The 17,812-nt window shown below is 45.8% G+C and overlaps 1 protein-coding gene across 1 annotated transcript in view; it reads left to right on the top strand.

Moving 5' to 3' along the window:
• Liph (lipase H) overlaps window positions 1-12,379 on the top strand; it is a 39,933-nt gene extending 27,554 nt beyond the window's left edge. The window contains exons 7-10 of the mRNA XM_041678043.1: window positions 1,808-1,903; window positions 5,963-6,074; window positions 9,755-9,928; window positions 11,297-12,379. Of these exons, the coding sequence (XP_041533977.1) occupies window positions 1,808-1,903; window positions 5,963-6,074; window positions 9,755-9,928; window positions 11,297-11,375 (461 nt within the window). The 3' untranslated portion in view covers window positions 11,376-12,379. The remainder of the gene's footprint in view (window positions 1-1,807; window positions 1,904-5,962; window positions 6,075-9,754; window positions 9,929-11,296) is intronic.
• The last annotated feature ends 5,433 nt before the right edge of the window (window positions 12,380-17,812 follow it).

The following is a 17,812-nucleotide window of genomic DNA, read 5'->3' as shown; positions in this document are numbered from 1 at the left end:
CTGGTCTTGAACTTGAGACCTTCTTGCTACACCCTCCAGAGTAGCAAGTATTACAAGAGTGTACTACCATGCTAAACATTATAACCAACTTTTCCTGGTCAATTTGTTCTCTAAACTACTCTAGTCTTGAATTATAAAGAGTGTTAGGGGGCTGGAGAGATGGCTCAGAGGTTAAGAGCACTGACTGTTCTTCCAGAGGTCCTGAGTTCAATTCCCAGCAACCACATGGTGGCTCACAACCATTTGTAATGAGATCTGGTGCCCTCTTCCCCTGAATACATAATAAATAAATAAATCTTTAAAACATGTTAGGTTAGAGCATGACTGCTCAACAGGGAGGACTGCGAGTTTGAGCTAGTCTGGGCTACATAGAGACCCTCTTTTTTTTAAGATTATTTTTATTTGCCGGGCGGTGGTGGCGCACGCCTTTAATCCCAGCACTCGGGAGGCAGAGGCAGGCGGATCTCTGTGAGTTCGAGGCCAGCCTGGTCTACAAGAGCTAGTTCCAGGACAGGAACCAAAAGCTACGGAGAAACCCTGTCTCGAAAAATCAAAAAAAAAAAAAAGATTATTTTTATTTATTATATAGTGTTCTGTCTACATGTTTGCCTGAACTCCAGAAGAGGGCACCAGATCTCATTATAGATGGTTGTGAACCACCACGTGTTTGCTGGGAGTTGAACTCATCACCTCTGGAAGACTGGTCAATGCTTTTAACTTCTGAGCCATCTCTCCAGCCCCAAGATCCCCTTTTTCAAAAACAGCATTGACATCACACACACACACACACACACACACACACACACACACACACACCAGAGCCAAAACAAACAACAACTAGCGTGTACCCAGAGTCCTAAGAACAAGCTACAATGGATTCCACATTGAGGTTATTGCAGCCCTCCTAGACTTAATATTCTGTCATGGAAAAGAAGATACTAGCAGGATTGCAAGCCTCCCCAGGCTTTGCCTAGCCTGTCCCTGCTTGGACAAAACACCCACGGTGCACATGCCTTTCTGCTGGGGGAGGTCCACGCTGAGCTAGGGACCCAGCCCAGGACTGAGCCTTGCAGAATGATCCCTTTCAACAGGTGATGTCTATAAAGACTTTCTCTCTACACTCTGACTCCTGTGTCCACATGCAGGGATCTGGTGGGGAAAAGACACTGTAGAGACCACAGAGACACTTTCCAGAGTTAGAGGTTGGCTAAGAAGATTTCTCCTGACAGAAAGAGGCTTCATTATGCATTGACCTGCAGGGAGACATTCATCTGGCAGAGCGGGGGAGGGGGGAGACAGAGAGAGACAGAGAGCAAAAGACAGAGTGAGATAGACAGAGACAGAGAGTAGGAGGCAGAGAGAGACAGAGAGAGAACTATGTGTATTACTTGGGGTAAAGAGTAAATAGTTTGCATTGTGAGGCCTTGAGTCCTATCTTCAGAATGAAGCAAACAAGACCCCATTGCTTTGCACGTGTGATTAGGGATGCTGTCTCTCCATCTGGCTTAACCTTGAATGCATAGCTGAAAACTCTCTGTGTGTCCAGCGTGTGTCACTTACACTCCCTGCTGAGTTACTGAGGGCCAATTCAAGGGAGCGGTCACGGTAGGGTCCTTCTTCCCTTCAGTTCTTAAGACGGGGACAGCCAGCAAGATGTAAGAGCACTGACAGGATGTTCCCGGTGGCCTCTCTTGTCCTCACATTAGGGGCCGGAGATGAAGCAGGAGAGAGTTGTAAACTGTCCTCATGTCCTTTGTGACTTTCATGTTTATGTAACACACGCTGGTGGTTCTGACTTGTTTCATAGGCTACCATGCTGACAGTTGGAAAGACCACTTGCTGGACAAAGACCCTCCGATGATGAAGGCATTTTTCGACACGGCTGAGGAAAAACCGTTCTGCAGTGAGTGGTGAACGTGTGTTGGTGGTTCTGTCTGACCATGGCATTCTGAGGGAGGACAGAGTCTCAGCTTTCTAGATGCTTCCGGTAGATAGAGCTTGGTGTTTGGAGCTGAAAGGGCACAAGACCAGCACAGCTTCTGTCCGGAGCAGTTGTGTGACCTCCTCTGTGAGTGTCTCGGGCCAGTTTGGTAAATGGAACCAGCCCATCATGCCAATCTTCTGGGTTCTTAGGACCGAAGTGAGTCTGAGTCACAGTACCAGCACCCAGGGGACAGTCACTGTCAAAGAGGCATGAAGCTGGGGTCAGGAATAAACAGGTGAATGCTGTACTTGAATGAGTTCTGTTCCACACTGGAACTTCTGAAACCTGCCTCTCACAGATCCTTGGCCTGGGAACATTTCTTATTATTTTAAACAATATTTTAATTTATTTTACCTGTCTCTCGTTGTATTCCTTCCACAAGCCCCTCTCCACTCCCCTTCCCCACTCGAGCCTCCCATACCAGCCCTCCCCATTCAGATTTACCTATTGTATTTGCTTTTCGTGATGAGATTTATCTGTTCCTTCTCATCCCTTACTCTGTGTGCCTTCTGTGGTTCTATGGATTATAGTTTGGTTGTCATTGATTTAAGAGCTAATATCCACATATAAGTGAGTACATACCATATTTGTCTTTCCAGGTCTGGAATATCTATCTCCCTCAGGATGAGGTTCTTCTAGCTCCAGCCGTTTGCTTGCAAATTTCATGATGCCATTTTGTTTTAACAGCCGAGTAGTACTCCACTGTGCAAAATGTACCACATTTTCTTCATCCATTCTTCTGTTGAGGACATCCAGGTGGTTTCCAATTTCTGGTTATTATGAATATAGCAGCAATGAACATGGCTGAGCAAGTGTCTCTGTGGTAGGATGAAGCATTTTTGGATATATGCTTGAGTGATACAGCTGGATCTTGAGGTAGATCAGTTCCCATCTTTCTGAGGAACCACCATACTGAGTTCCGCAGCACCTGTATAACTGCATTCCTACCAACAATGGAGGGTGTTCTTACTCCACATCCTCTCCAGCATGAACTGTTACCTGTTTTGTCGATCTTGGCCATTTTGACCAGGGTGAGATGGAATCTCAAGAGTCGTTTTGATTTATATTTCTCTGATGACTAAGGATGTTGAATATTTTTAAGAGAGTTTTTTTTTTTTTTGCCATTCCAGGTTTTCCTATTGAGAATTTTCTATTTAGATCTTTACCCCATTTTTAATTGGGTTATTTTTTCTTGATGTCTAGTTTCTTGAATTATTTATATATTTTGGATATTAGCCCTCTATCAGATAGGAAGTTGGTAAAAATCTATTCCCATTCTGTAGTCTACCACTTTGTCCAAATGTCGGTGTCCTTTGCCTACAGAAGCTTTTCACTTCCATGAGGCTCCTTACTAATTGTTATTCTTAGTGCCTACCCGATCGGTGTTCTGTTCACAAAGTCTATTCCTGAGTCAATGTGTTCAAGGATACCCCCTTCTTCTCTTCTATCAGTTTCAATGTATCTGGTTTTATGTTGGTCTTTGATCCATTTGGAGTTGAGTTTTGAGCAGATGATAAGTTTGAATCTATTTGGATTCTTGTACATGAAACCATCCAGTTTGACCAGCATATTGGTTGAAGATGCTGTCATTTTTCCAGTGTGTATTTCTAGTCTCTTTATCAAAAATCAGGTGTTCATTGGTGTGTAAATTTTGTCTGGGTCTTCAATTCAATTCCATTGACAATCCTGTCTGTTTTTGTGCCAATACCATGCTGTTTTTGTTAGTATAGCTTTGCGATACAGCTTGAAGTTAGGGACAGTGACACCTCCAGCAGTTCTTTATTATTCGGATTCTAGCTGTCCTGTTTTTGCTTGTTTGTTTTTTGTGACAGGTTTTTCTATACAGCCCTGGCTATCCCAAAACCCTCTATGTGGTCCAGGTTAGCCTTGAACTCAGAAATCTGCTGCCTCTGCCTGCCCAGATGCTGGCATTAAAGGTGTGTACCACCCCGACCAGCTCCTATCCGGAATTTTTGTGTTTCCATACAAAACTGAGAATTGTTCTTTCAAGGTCTGTAAAGAATTGTGTTGGACTTTTGATGGGGATTTCATTGAATCTGTAGATGATTTTTAGTAGAATAGTCATTTTTGCTAAGTCCTCTCGATCCACAAGCATGGGAGATCTCTCCATCTTCTGATATCTTCTTCAGTTTCTCTTGCCAGTGACTTGAAGTTTTTATCAAACAGATCTTTCATTTCTTGTCCTGTAGCAGAGCTGAGGATGGGACTGAGAGATTGGACACATAGGGATAGAGGCGAAGGTGAAGATCTGCAGTTAGCCTACCTGCTCCCAAGCAGGAGTGGCCTGGGGTCCCCAGGGAGTCAGCCTGTGAACATTTCAAACATTCCCAGATATATAGGTGTATAAAACTGCTCCAGAGGGCTAGAGAGGTGGCTCAGTTGTTAAAGGCTAGGCTCACAACCAAAACTATAAAACTGATACAGAAATGAAATATTTGCTGATAATAAACCATAAACAAGTTTGTTTTAAAATAATTATTACATCTATATTATCATTTATTAAAGACAAAAGCAAAGTTGCATTCTGATGAGCTAGACGAGCCTGCTCGTTTTCCACAAGGAGGTAACCCTTGGCTAAGTATCTACCGCTGCTTCATGTAGGCCACTGCTGTTGTCTCACAGAGCTTGTCTGCATTCTGATTTTGTAATAATCAGTGAGAATGTTGCTTTGAGTGAGTATGCAGAAAAGTGGCAGCAGGTGTTTCAGAAATTGTGGGGAATTCTGCTCCTATCCCAAGTCAGCACTCCTTTAATGTTTTTTTTTTTAAGATTTTTTTATTTATTATGTATACAACATTCCTTCCATGTATGCTTGCATGCCAGAAGAGGGCACCAGGTCTCCTTACATATGGTTGTGAGCCACCATGTGGTTGCTGGGAATTGAACTCAGGACCTCTGGAAGAGCAGTCAATGTTCTTAACTGCTGAGCCATCTCTCCAGCCCCCTTTAATGGTTTTTTAAAAAAACATTTTATCTGTTTATCTATTTTATGTGGATGAGTATTTTGCCTGAATGTGTGTCTGTGTAGCATGTGTGTGCCCGCAGATGCCAAAAGAGGGTTCTAGATCCCTTGAAACTGGAGTTAGAGACATTTGTGAGTTATCGTGTGGGTGCTAGGGATTGAACCCTGTCCTTTGGAAAAGCAGACAGTGCTTTTAACTTTTGGGCCATCACTCTAGTCCTTGCTTCTTTTTTTTTTTAAAAGTGATGTGTGTGTGTGTGTGTGTGTGTGTGTGTGTGTGTGTGTGTGCATGTCCCGGAAAGGTATGTGGGTAGAGGTTAGAGGACAACTTGCAGGAATCCATTCTTGATCAAATTCAGGTTGTCAGAACTGGCAGCAAGTACCTTTTCCAGTGTGCCATCTTGGCCAACCTCTGACAGTGATTTTCTAAAACCAAACACAGTACAACCCAAAGCTAGCCCAGTGTGGTACTGACCTGCTGAGAAATAACACAGAAAAACATTAAAATTCTCTGCAATTCAAGCACTGACTGCAGAGCAACCCCACGCAAAATGAGAGTAACTTCACTTACAACACCATCAGATTATTTTGTGGGGTTTTCTTTAATAACTGGATTATAGGATCCTCTAGCATGAACTTCTAGGATGAGTCACAAGTTGAACAAGCCCTCCAGCCTATGAGGCACAATCCCTAGAGAGCACTGAACTCTGCTGTCACGCATGCTGTCTGTACCAAAGAGAAGAACAAGAAAAAGTAGAAAAGTCTGCTGCGTGTGGCTTGGTCTGGTGGCACGCACCTGTAGGTGGTCCTCACCTACACCATGAGTTTGAGGGACCTGGACTTGAAAAACGACGTTAAAGAGCAAAGAAAATTCCTCCCTGGGTCTTTGCAGAGAAACTCTAGAGGAAGAAGAAAGGGATCTTGGCTTTTTAGACCTGACCCTACTGGGGAGCATTGGGGTACCTCTCTTATGGGGTTCTCTCCCTGTTTCACAGTGTATCATTATTTCGTGGACATTATATCTTGGAACAAGAACATAAGAAGAGGGTTCATTACAATCAAACTGAGAGGCGAAGACGGAAATACCACAGAATCCAAGATTGATCAGTAAGTTAAGCGCCAAGCTTGAGTTGCCAGTTGAGATGTTCTTCTTGCTTAGCAGCCTATACCATCCTTCGTGCTGTTGAGACGTTCTTCTCGCCTATAACACCCTTCGTGCTGTTGAGACGTTCTCGCCTATAACATCCTTCGTGCTACCAGAGGCAGCAGGGACTCTCACTCACGGGCTGGCCCTGTCTCTTCCTCACCTTTGCTTTCTTCCGTTGCAATAGGTGCAGTGGCTTTCTTCCCTTTCTCCCTCCCTTCTTTACCTCTTCCCGCCCTCCCTCCTCTTTCCTCTTTTGCGTGCCCTCCCTGTTCATCTCTCTTACTTGTTTTCACTTTTCTTCCTCCTCTTTTTTATTTTCAGCAATTAAATATTTAAAATTAAAAACCACTCTTGCCTTCTGCGAAAGTTCAAGCCGTGAAGTTCTGGTCAGAGTGCTGATTTAGCTGCACGGGTGGAACACACTTGTAATCACAGTGACTTGGGAGGCAGGGTCAGTAGGACTGTGGTGAGCATGAGATTAGCCTAGGCTACACAGGGACGGTAAGACCAGCTGGAATCATACAGTGAGACCTGGTTCAAAACCCAAAATAGGCATTGGAACGATGCTCAGAGGTTAACAACACTGGCTGCTATTGCAGAGGACCGAGGCCCAGTCCCCAGCATCCATGCAGCCGCTTATAACCATCCACAACTCCAGGTCCAGAGCAGTCAATGCCCTCTCCTGTCCTCCAGAGGTGTCAGGCATGCACACAGACAGGCATGCAGGCAAACGCCCCATACACATAACTACAGCACCCCTAAAAAAGGAATGTGTAGACTTAAGCATTTCACAGTGTATGTTTGTGTGTGTATGTATCCATCACTCAGAACTTTAATCATACGCCATAAAGGCATATAATTATGACTTGGCAATAAAAAATCATCTGAATTTAAAAACATAGAGGAATATACAACATAAACATGTAAGTTTATGCTAAGGAGTTCTTGACACATTCTGTTTCTCTTTTGTTTTAAAGATTTATTTATTATGTATGTATGCCTGCATGCCAGAAGAGGGCACTAGATCTCATTACATACTGTTGTGAGCCTCTATAAGGTTGCTGGAAATTGAACTCAGGACCTCTGGAAGAGCAGCCAGTACTCTTAACTGTTGAGCCATCTCTCCAGCCTCCCAGATTCTGTTTTTAAAACGTCTTATTTTTTTTTTTGAAAAAAAAAAAAAAACAACAACAACCAAACCACCCACATTTTATTAAACAGTTCTTGGGCGAGTGGTCCTGGGTTGTAAAAGAAAGCAGGCTGAGCAAGCCACGGAGAGCAAGCCAGTGAGCAGTGTTCCTCTATGGCTTCTTTCTGCCTCTGTTCCTGCCATGCAAAGATCCTGCCTTGAGTCCCCTCAGTGATGGGCTGCGAGCATATGTGTAAGCTAAATACATCCTCTCCTTCCCAAGCTGTTTTCGGTCATTTCTATTACAGCAACAGGAAGCAAACTAGGGCAGTGCCTTTAAAGATGCATCTTGCATTTACAATGATCGCTTTCGGTTACTGGATGAAGGGTGTGGCACACACTGCTTGAGCGATTTCTAGACCAGACCCTATGACATGCTGCTACCATGTGCTCTACGTATGAAGAAACTGTGGCTAGGGAGCTGAGTGGTTGGGTCAGTGCTGCACACCTAGTCAGTGTAGTGTGGCGGGGGCAGCAGGCCTGTCCACCAAGTACCTGCATCACTCTATGAAGGAGTCTACTGCTCCCACGGAGCTACCCACCCCCGCCTCCTTGCACTGGAAGGTTGTGAGTAGTTGTGTTTTTCAGGGTTCCCCACTGACTCGTTTCATATCTGATATCCCCATGTCCACAGAGGGCTAGTGTTTCCTGGAAGGACAACAGTAGGAAGGTCTTCATGAGGAAGACTAGCCCCAGGTGTATGGGCTGTGGATTAATGTGAGGGAACCTGAACAGATCTAACCTAGAATACTGACTTTCAGAATACACAGCACCTAAGGGGTCTGGAAGACTCTGTGTGGTCGCACACAGAAAGCGGGTAGGGCAGGGCTCTGACTAGATCCAGATGTTCATGCCAGCAATGCTTTCATGTTTTCCTTACATGCACCTGAGAACTTTGATTTTTACTAAGGGAATCTTGATCAAGTGTGAATGAATCCCTAAATTTGAATTTTAAAATATCTTTTTGTTTGTTCTGGGACAGGGCTTCATGTAACCCAAGCTGGTTTTGAACTCACTAAGTAGTCCAAACTGGCCTTACCTTCTTGCCTTCACATTTCAATTAAGATCAAGGCCTTGGCCCAGTGAGTTGGCTCAGTGGGCAAAGTCAATTGCTGCTAAGCCTGATGACCTGTCATGGTGGAAAGAGAAAACCAACTTCCCCCACAAATTGTCCTCTGATCTATGTTACGTCATGCAAGTGTGCACCAGACACAGAGATAAAAAGGGTGAGATAGACTGACAGACAGGCAGGCAGGCAGGCAGACAGACAGACAGATGGATAGATACATGACAGATAGATGGATGGATAGATGGTTAGCTAGCTAGCTAGATGATAGATAATAGATGGTTAGATGGATACATACATGACAGATGGATAGTTAGATACATGATAGATAGGTGATAGATGGGTAGATAGATAAATAGATGGAAGAATAGATGGATAGATAAATTATAAATGTAACTGAAAACAAGTGTCCATTAAGAGCTAAACTTTAAGAAAGAGAAAAGACAAACACAAGAAGGTGACCTTAGCCAGGCATCATGCTAAGACCTGTAGTATCTGGAAAGTTGGGCTGGAGGATTGCAATTTCAAGGACCACTTAAGCCAGGGAGCGAGTTGAAGGTAGGCCAGGCACCTTCGTAAAATCCCGTCTGAAAGACAGACGTCAAAAGCAGACTTGGGAGGTTCAGTGGCAGACAGCTTGCATGAATGGCCCAATGGGTTTGATCTCCAGTACTGGGAGGGAGGGAAGGAAGAGAAAATTGGAGCCTTAACATCTTTACTGCTTCTTTTACATTCCATTTTTTAAGAGGTGAAAGAATATGGAGTTAGAATTAATGTCTGATCCCAATTTTGTTGGTAATATCCAATATATCATAATTGGAAATCCCTGGTCCTCAGACATCTCTTTCTGGGGAGGTTCAGCACTGTTCTTATTCCTCTGGGAAGCTGGGAAAGCAAGCTACAGATAACTGACAAGCACCCTGGGTTTGGGGCGATGGGCTGGCTCCACACATATGTCTCAGATTGGGATTAGGGAATCACACAGGTGTTTATTACCCTAGCTCCACAGGAATCCCATCCAAGGCTTCATGGAGTGTGGCAGGGCTGGAAGAACTCTGAGCTGGGTTTCATCTCCACACGGCCGCATACAAGCTCTGTCACATGGAGAGCCTGGACTCCACAAGCAGCTGTGGGGATGTGCTGGAGATTCCGACATCGTCTTGACCACAATAGTCAGGCAGAGTAGCACACTTTCCCAGTGTCATTTTGGAGGTCAGTAGCTTCATTTAGGCAGTTCTATGGACTCAGGGACCTTCGCTCACAGAAGTCAGCTTGTGCAGGCAGAGGGACCGAAGGGTCACCTGCTGGGTAGACGCAGAGGCTGGAAGCAGCTTTCTCTCGTTAGCAATCTACGTTCATTTTGAAATGCCTTTTCTTCCTTCCAGTGAACCATCGACCTTTCAAAAGTACCATCAAGTGAGTCTGCTTGCAAGATTTAATCAAGATCTGGAGAAAGTGGCAGAAATGTCCTTGCTGTTCTCCACAGGGTCTGTAGTAGGTCCAAAGTACAAGCTCAGGGTCCTGCGAGTGAAGCTGAGGTCGCTGGCGCATCCAGACAGGTGAGCCACAGGCAGGCGTGGCAGTTCTTGCTACCTAGCTTCCTTCTCTAGTCCTTCCTCCTACCCCCACCCTCCCTTCCTTCCATTCTTTATGAGACAGGGTCTTATGATGTAGCCCAGGCTGGCCTCAAACCTGTGGCAATTCTCCTGCCTTAGGTTTCAAAATAGTGAATTTCTTTTACTTAAAAATTTAGGGTACTTGCTGGACGGTGGTGGCACATGCCTTTAATTTCAGTACTCAGGAGGCAGAGTCAGGCAGATCTCTGTGAGTTCGAGGCCAGCCTGGTCTACAAGAGCTATTTCCAGGACAGGCTCTAAAACTAGAGCAAAACCCTGTCTTGAAAAACCAAAAAAAAAAAAAATTAGGGTACTGTGCCAGGCAGTGGTGGCACACACCTTTAATCCCATCACTCAGTAGGCAGAGGGAGACGAATCTCTGTGAGTTCAAGACCAGTGTGGTCTACAAAGTGAGTTCTAGAACAGCTATGACTGTTACACAGAGAAATCCTGTTTCAAACAAACAAACAAAAATTTAGTGTACTAAGAAAATGTTTAGCAATAAAAGATTCTTTATAAGGTATTCACTTTATCTTACAACAGGGCCTTTTAATTAATTGATTAATTAATTTTTTTTTCCGGGCCTGGTAATGTAGGTCCATATTCCTAGCTAATCTGGAAACTGTGTGTCAAGGGGATCAAAAGTTTAAGGACTGAGGAGTTCAAGACAAACTGGGAAACTCGTCCAGACACTGTTTCAAAAGCAAAAAAGGAAGAACCAGGGAGTGGTGGCTTCTAATCCCAGCACTTGCAAAGTAGAGGTGGGAGGACTGGGAGTGGAAGAGAGGACCTGGGTTGGATTCCTAACACCCTTGCGGTACCTTACAGCCATCTAGAAACTGTAGTTAAAGGGGAATCTGATACCCTCATCTGACTTCCACAGGTACACAGCATGCCCACAACATGCACACAACATGCACGAAAGCCTAACACTCATACACATAAAATAAAATCCTTTTTTTTTTTTTCAAGGCAGGGTTTCTCTGTGTAACAGCTCTGGCTGTCCTGGAACTCACTACGTAGGCTAAGCTGGCCTTGAACTCACAGAGATCCTCCTGCCTCCATCTCCTGAGTCCTGAGATTAAAGGCATGCACCACCACCACCACTGGGCTGTAAAATAAATGTTAAAAAGAAAGAGTGGAGTAGAGTTAAATGAGACTCCACACCCTGCTTTCTTGTGTGCGACTTCCGTCCCTATCCATTTGCCTGTTGGTTTGAAGCAACGGCTCTGCAACCCCCCCCCTCCCCCCGAATCAGGGGGCTTCCCTGCCTAGACTGGGGGCTAACAGGGCTCTTTTTGCTTTCCCCAGGCCTCACTTGTGTAGGTATGATCTTGTCCTTCTGGAAAATGTTGAGACGTTCTTCCAACCTATTCTGTGCTCCAAGTAGCAGGAGTAACTCCTGCAGGACACGTGGGCAGCGGTGACGTCATGATCTCTACTGCTAAGGCTCTTGCTGCCTCCTCACCCTACTTCGTCCTGAAGACTCCAAAAGCACAGGGGAAAAAAAAAACCCAAGGTTATTTTCGGCAGTGTCCCATGGATGTCATATCACAAAATGTCAAACAAACTGCGATTATGAAACAGCACTGGGAAGGAGCCCCTAACTAGGGCAAGACAGAAATAGCTGGGCTCCCGACAGCAGAGCGCTCTGTTGGGCCCCGGCCTGGGGCCTCGCTTGTTCTGGACTGTCAGTTCTGCTGCCTGTGCTATCACACCCTCAGGGCCATGGGCCAGGCTTCTTGGGAGTGTAGCGGAGGCCGGAGGCCTCACTGGATTTCCGTGTTCCATCATCCGGCGTGAAGAGAATGAACCGGACTACCTCATGGGAACTGTGGACTGGGAAGGCCAGTCTGGGAAGGGTTTGGGAAATCCCTTGAGTCCATAATGTGAATATGCTTTCATTTTGATACAGTTTAGTCATATCTCACGTATAGATAGATACGCAACCTCTCCTTTCCAACCTCTGCTTTGCTCCCGGACTGTTGGCTTTAGGATGGCAAGAAGGCTCTGGCTTCCAGCCTTTTCTGATGGCCAGAGGCAGTGGGTTGGCCTTAGAGCCATCCCACAGTCTGTACTGAGACCAGGCACTAAGTGGAAGGGAGAAGGAGAAGAAACAGGAGCCACATCACGCATGGACCAGGCAAAGCAAGAGGCTGAAGAGAAATAAATGAACTTGATTTCACCGAGGTTGCAGAAGTGGCTGTTACAGGATAGTTTTTCTGCCCTGGGATTGAACACCCTAGGTGCAGTGAGCCCTGTTCTCAGCCCCAGATAACATTATTTAAAGCAATCCTTTGGAATGTTTTATTTCCTGTCTGCTGGTTAATCTATAACTATGCCAGGAAATTCTTTAAGATACAGAGATGCAAAATAAAAATAGGCTGTGCATGATCCCAGCGACGCTAACCTTGGGACACGCTGCTCTCGCTTGTGCTGCTGCTGCTATGAATGCAAAGCATGGCCCAGTTCTTGCTGCATGGAACCTTCGGGAAGTCTCCTTAGGCCTCCCTGGAGACAGACGCCACTTCTGAGTATCAAGTTAAGAGGTCTCAGAGGGCCAGGGACAGAGAGGGCAAAATGACAGTAGGACAGTTAGGGGGTCCAGGTGCCTGGTGTGAAGGTGGCTATCACCCACCCCACAGCCGTGACCAGCTCGGGACTGTGGCACAGGCCCGGTATGCTTCCCTTCCTCCAGCTGCCCCAGATGTTGCCAGGAAATGGACGCCGTGAGCAAATGGGTCCAAATCCACATGGTTTTTCTTTTCCTGTTGCTTTGGTAAAATGCTCTGGAAGAAACAGCTGGAGGGAGAAAGGGTTGGTTTTTGCCCACAGTCCAGGGGTGCAGCTTATCGTACCTGGGAGGTCAAGGTACAGGAGTTTAGAGGCAGCTGGCCATCTCAGCCAGTCAGGAACCAGGGTGATGAAGGCAGGCTTGCCAGTGTTCAGCTCCACTTCTTGCTGCATTTAAGAAATGACTGCACTTTATTAATTTGTGTTGTGTGTTTATGTGTACACACATGTATACATCTCACAGCACAAGTGTGGGGGCAGAAGACAATTTGTGGGAGTAAGTTCGCTCCTTCCAGTGTGTGGGTTCCCGGAATCTGGTCATCAGGCTTAGAGGCAAGCTGAGCCGTCTCCCTGGACCAGTTTCTCAGCTCTTATACAGTCCAGATCCCCTGACTAGGGAATGGTGCCACCTACAGTGGACGGGTCTCCCCACTCAGTAATGGAATCATCTCCCCAAAATCATGCCCAGAGGTACATTACTCAGGTGACTCTAACTTCTGTCATGCCGACAGTTAGCATCATGGTACCTTTATCAGTCAGGGTTCTTAGTATATATATATATATATATATATATATATATATATATATATATATGTGTGTGTGTGTGTGTGTGTGTTTGTGTGAGAGAGTGTGTGTGTGTGTGTGTATGTATATATATATATATAGTTATATATGAAGTGGATTTTTTAATTTATTAGAATGCCTTATAGACCATGGACCAGTTATTCCAGCAATGGCTGTCTACCAACAGAGAGTCTTAGAGTCCCAGTAGTTCAGTCCACAGGGCTGGATGTCTCAGCTGGTCTTCTGTATATGACATAATGCCGAAAAAGTAGACTGCAATGCCAGGGAATGAAACGGATTTGCCATTGAGAACAAACACGTAAAGGAAGCGAGTTTCCTTCTTTCGTGTTCTTTATACTGACTGAGCAGAAGGTGTGGCCCAGATGAAAGGTGGGTCTTCTTAACTCAAAGAGCCAGATTCAGAGTGGGTCTTCTCACTTCGGATGACTGAATCGAGAAAGAAAATTCATCCCTGGTGTGCCCAGCCATTTGGGTTTTAGTTAATTCCAGATGGTGTCGAGTTGACAACCAAGGACAGCCGCCACCGTCCTCCACATCTTCTAGGCTTCCCTACATAGCGAGAGTCCACTCTGTGTAAGAAGACATGGCTGCACTCTGGGTGGAGGAAGGCTTGGTGCACTGTCACTCACAGGAGTGGCCACACCCAGATGTGGACAGTGGACGTGGTGAGGGCCTTTGATTTCAGAAGTTTTTATTGGTCCTGTATTAGCATGGCCACTTTTTGTCCTCTTTCCCTTTTCTCCAGAGGGCCGAAATAACTGTACAAATGTCAAGAATTGGAATTTCTGCCAAATCACAAACTCTTGGGACTCCTGGGCTTTTAGCACAACACTGAGCTGATGTCGACCCTGGGAGGCTGCTGTGGGATGAACGGGTGGGTGAGTGAATGAATGGGTAAGAAAGGAAGTTTGTTGTGGAGTGGAGACAAGTTTCAATGGCTTTCAGGTAATGGTGATGGCAGGTGAAGGGACCCAGAAGGGTGGCAATTCTTTCCCAAACCTTTTTCCTCCCTGGACACATTGCTTTCCTGCATCAGGGTTTCACTATGATGCTCAGGCTGGTCTTGAACTTGGGATCTTCTTACCTCAGCCTCCCTGGTGCTGGGACTATACTAGCACCGAGGAGTGGGAGCCATTGCCTGTCTTCCTTTCCTCCTTCATCTTTGTCTCTATATCCCAGATGAGTGACACAATTGAATTTGTGTGCACTCTTGGCTCCTCCAGGTCTCTGCCACTCACCACTCAGCTCCTTGCCCTTGTGTCCCCTCTTCAGGGCGTCAGCTCAGACCTCATTTCTGGTCACAGCACACATCGCCTCTTCCAGCTCTTTGAACACTTCCCTCTTCCACTGATGCACGTGGGCTCTCGCGAGGTAGCTAGCAGCACCTTTAGGAAGTAAAAACTGCAGAGAGGTCCTCGGGTCACTGAGCGTCTTAGCTCTAGGAGCACTGGGGGATCCCAGGCTCTTCCTGTCTTTGTTTCCCACTGTGATGATCATGGGCTGACCTGCTCACAATGTAAGCAAGCCCCCAATTAAATGATTGTATAAGTTGCCTTAGTCATAGTATCTCTTCACAGCAATAGAAAAGACAGGGTCTCACTATGTTTTGTCCCAGGCTGGCTTTGAACTTGTAAGCCACTTGCATCAGGCTCTCAAACTGGCACTATGCCTTGCCTTACTTCAGTATCTTGAAAAGATAAAGTATACCCCCTTTATATTAGGTTTTTCGAGACCGGGTTTCTCTATAGCTTTGGAGCCTGTCCTGGAACTAGCTCTTGTAGACCAGGCTAGCCTTGAATACACAGGGATCCGCCTATCTCTGCCTCCCAAGTGCTGGGATTAAAGGTGTGTGCCACCACCGCTTGGCTCTCATAGTGTATTTTTTTTTTTGTGGTGTGCATTGGGGCTGCTTCTCTCTTTTTTTTTAATTTTTTTAATGATTTATTTTTCTTTCTTTTATGTGCATTGGTGTGGAGGTGTCAAATCCCCTGGAACTGGATTTTCAGACAGTTGTGAGCTGCCATGTGGGTGCTGGGAATTGAACCCGTGTCCTCTGGAAGAGCAGTCAGTGCTCTTAACCACTGAGCCATTTCTCCAGCCTATCATAGCAACTTGTTTGACTGTTAGTCTAGCTATCTGGTACCTGTGTCTTAGCTACTGCATCTACGGGGCCCTTCTCATTCAAACCACCACACTATATCAGCTCAGGATATGCAGAACTGCCTCTTTCTTTTAGGAAGTGTTTTAATATCCCATTTTTGAAAGTGTCATAAGTAACCTACCAGTCCTGAAATGATGGGCCTTTGGGATGCTGGCAGTCCTTTGATACCAAAACAAGGCCAAAAATGCATGGAACTATTTAAAAAAAAGCATCCTGGGTGAGGAAACCCATACCCAGACAGACAAACATGGTGTGTACTTACTCATAATTAGATATTAGATGTAAAGAAAAGGAAAACCAGGCCACAATCTACAACCCCCAAGAAGCTAAGTAACGAGGAGGACCCTAAGAGAGATATGCATAGGATGCCCCTGGAAAGGAGAAATAAATAAAATTTCCTGAGTAAATTTGGAATGTGGGGACAGGGTAGAGGAGGGAGGGCAAAGGGGAGGAAGAGGAGAACATGGGGGAATGGAATGGTTGAATTGGGGGAGGGACAGAGCAGGAGAGCAAGGAAAGAGATACCTTGATAGAGGGAGCCATGATGGGGTTAGGGAGAAACCTAGTGCTAGGGAAACTCCCAGGAATCCACAAGGATGACCCCAGCTAAGACTCCTAGCAATAGTGGAGAGGGTACCTGAACTGGCCTTTCCCGGTAGACGGATTGATGGACACTGTAATTGTCATCATAGAACCTTCATCCAGCAACTGATGGAAGCAGATGCCGAGATCCACAGTTAAGCACTGAGCCAAGCTCCCAGAGTGCAGTCGAAGAGAGGGAGGAGGGATTATATGAGCAAAGGGGTCAGGATCATGATAGGGAAACCCACAGAGACAGCTGACCCGAGCTAGTGGGAGCTCAGGGACTCTGGCGTGATAGCCGGGGAACCTGTATAGGACCGAACTAAGTCCTCTGAATGTGGGCGACAGCTGTGCAGCTTAGCAGTCTGTGGGGTCACTGGCAATGGGACCAGAATTCATCCCCAATGCATGAACTGACATTTGGGAGCCCATTTCCTATGGAGGGGTACCTTGCTGAAACTCGATACAGGGTGGAGGGACTTGGGCCTGCCTCACCTTGATATGCCAGACCCTTGTTGACTCCCCATGGGAAACCTTACCCACTTTGAGGAGTAGCTGGGGAGTTCGGTTGGGGGGGCCGTGAGAGGGAGAAGGGGAGGGATGCTGAAGTGTAGTTGGTATGTAAAATGAAAAAATTAAAAATGAAAAAAAAACCAAGGCCAAGAATATTTGTGGATTCAGTTCTTGCATGTCCAGTTGCAAGGATTTTGTACTCTTGCATTTTGACACACGTTCCCTATTTGACACCAAGAGGTGCTCTGAAGTGCTTTGTGGCTTTTGAGCCTTTGAAGTCTTCCCCCGGTTTGTTAGTCATATGGGCTGTCATTTCAAGCCTCCAGTGTGCACTGTGCACTGTCCCTCTGGTCCTGTTCCCACTGCTGTGGTCCTTCCTCCTCTTTTTTGTTGTTGTTGTTTGTTTTCCCACCAGGATGCTTGCTGTTAACTCAGGGTTAACTTACTCCGACAGGTAGAATTCTCAGATGAGAATGGAATCTTTCCCCTTCCCCCTCCCTGTTTTTGAAGACAGGTTCTCATTGTAACCCCAGGCTGCCCTCAAAGTCTCCATCCTGCCTCAGCTTCCCAAGTGCTGGGATTGCAGATGTGCACCGCCATGTCTGGCTAGTGGAATCACTCTTATTAAATGCTTCCAGGGTTATCTTGCTACCTGTAATTTATCGAAGCACCATTTCCCCAGCCAATCTACTCCCCAAGTTGTCAATTCTCATTCATTTCTCACAAGTCCCGGGCTTCCCTGAAGGTTGGCTTACTTAGGGCCAGCTCACTTGCTCCTTCATCTGCTCACTCATCCTAGAGAGTAAACGCAAACCTCACATCGTTCAGAATTCACACAGTGTGAGGACCACACTAGTTTTGGATATCTGAATCTGGGTTTTCTTTTGGGAGATGCCATTCTCACTACCTCCTACGCTGCTCCTTTTCTGGATCTTGCTTAGTATATAGAGATGACTGAACTCCGGGTCCTTCTTCTTAAATGCTGGGATCAATCACATGACCACCATGTCCAGCATTACAGACTCTTTTTAAGACTTAGATGTGTGTTACAGGTTTGTACCTGCTAGCTCCAAGACAAGAGTTTTAATGCTGAGATTTTTTTTCATCCGTTAAGACACATCCTGAAATGTGTTTATGAGGAGTGGGGATAGTGAACACCCATTAGGCACCGAACAGAAGGCAAGTCTGTTTAT

Source organism: Microtus oregoni, unplaced genomic scaffold, assembly GCF_018167655.1.
Source record: "Microtus oregoni isolate MIOR12 unplaced genomic scaffold, Mior012 000029F_ref0000214, whole genome shotgun sequence".
NCBI classification, from domain to species: domain Eukaryota; kingdom Metazoa; phylum Chordata; class Mammalia; order Rodentia; family Cricetidae; genus Microtus; species Microtus oregoni.
The sequence above is the reverse complement of the archived record's forward strand: the minus strand, read 5'-3'. Positions and strand labels throughout refer to the sequence as shown.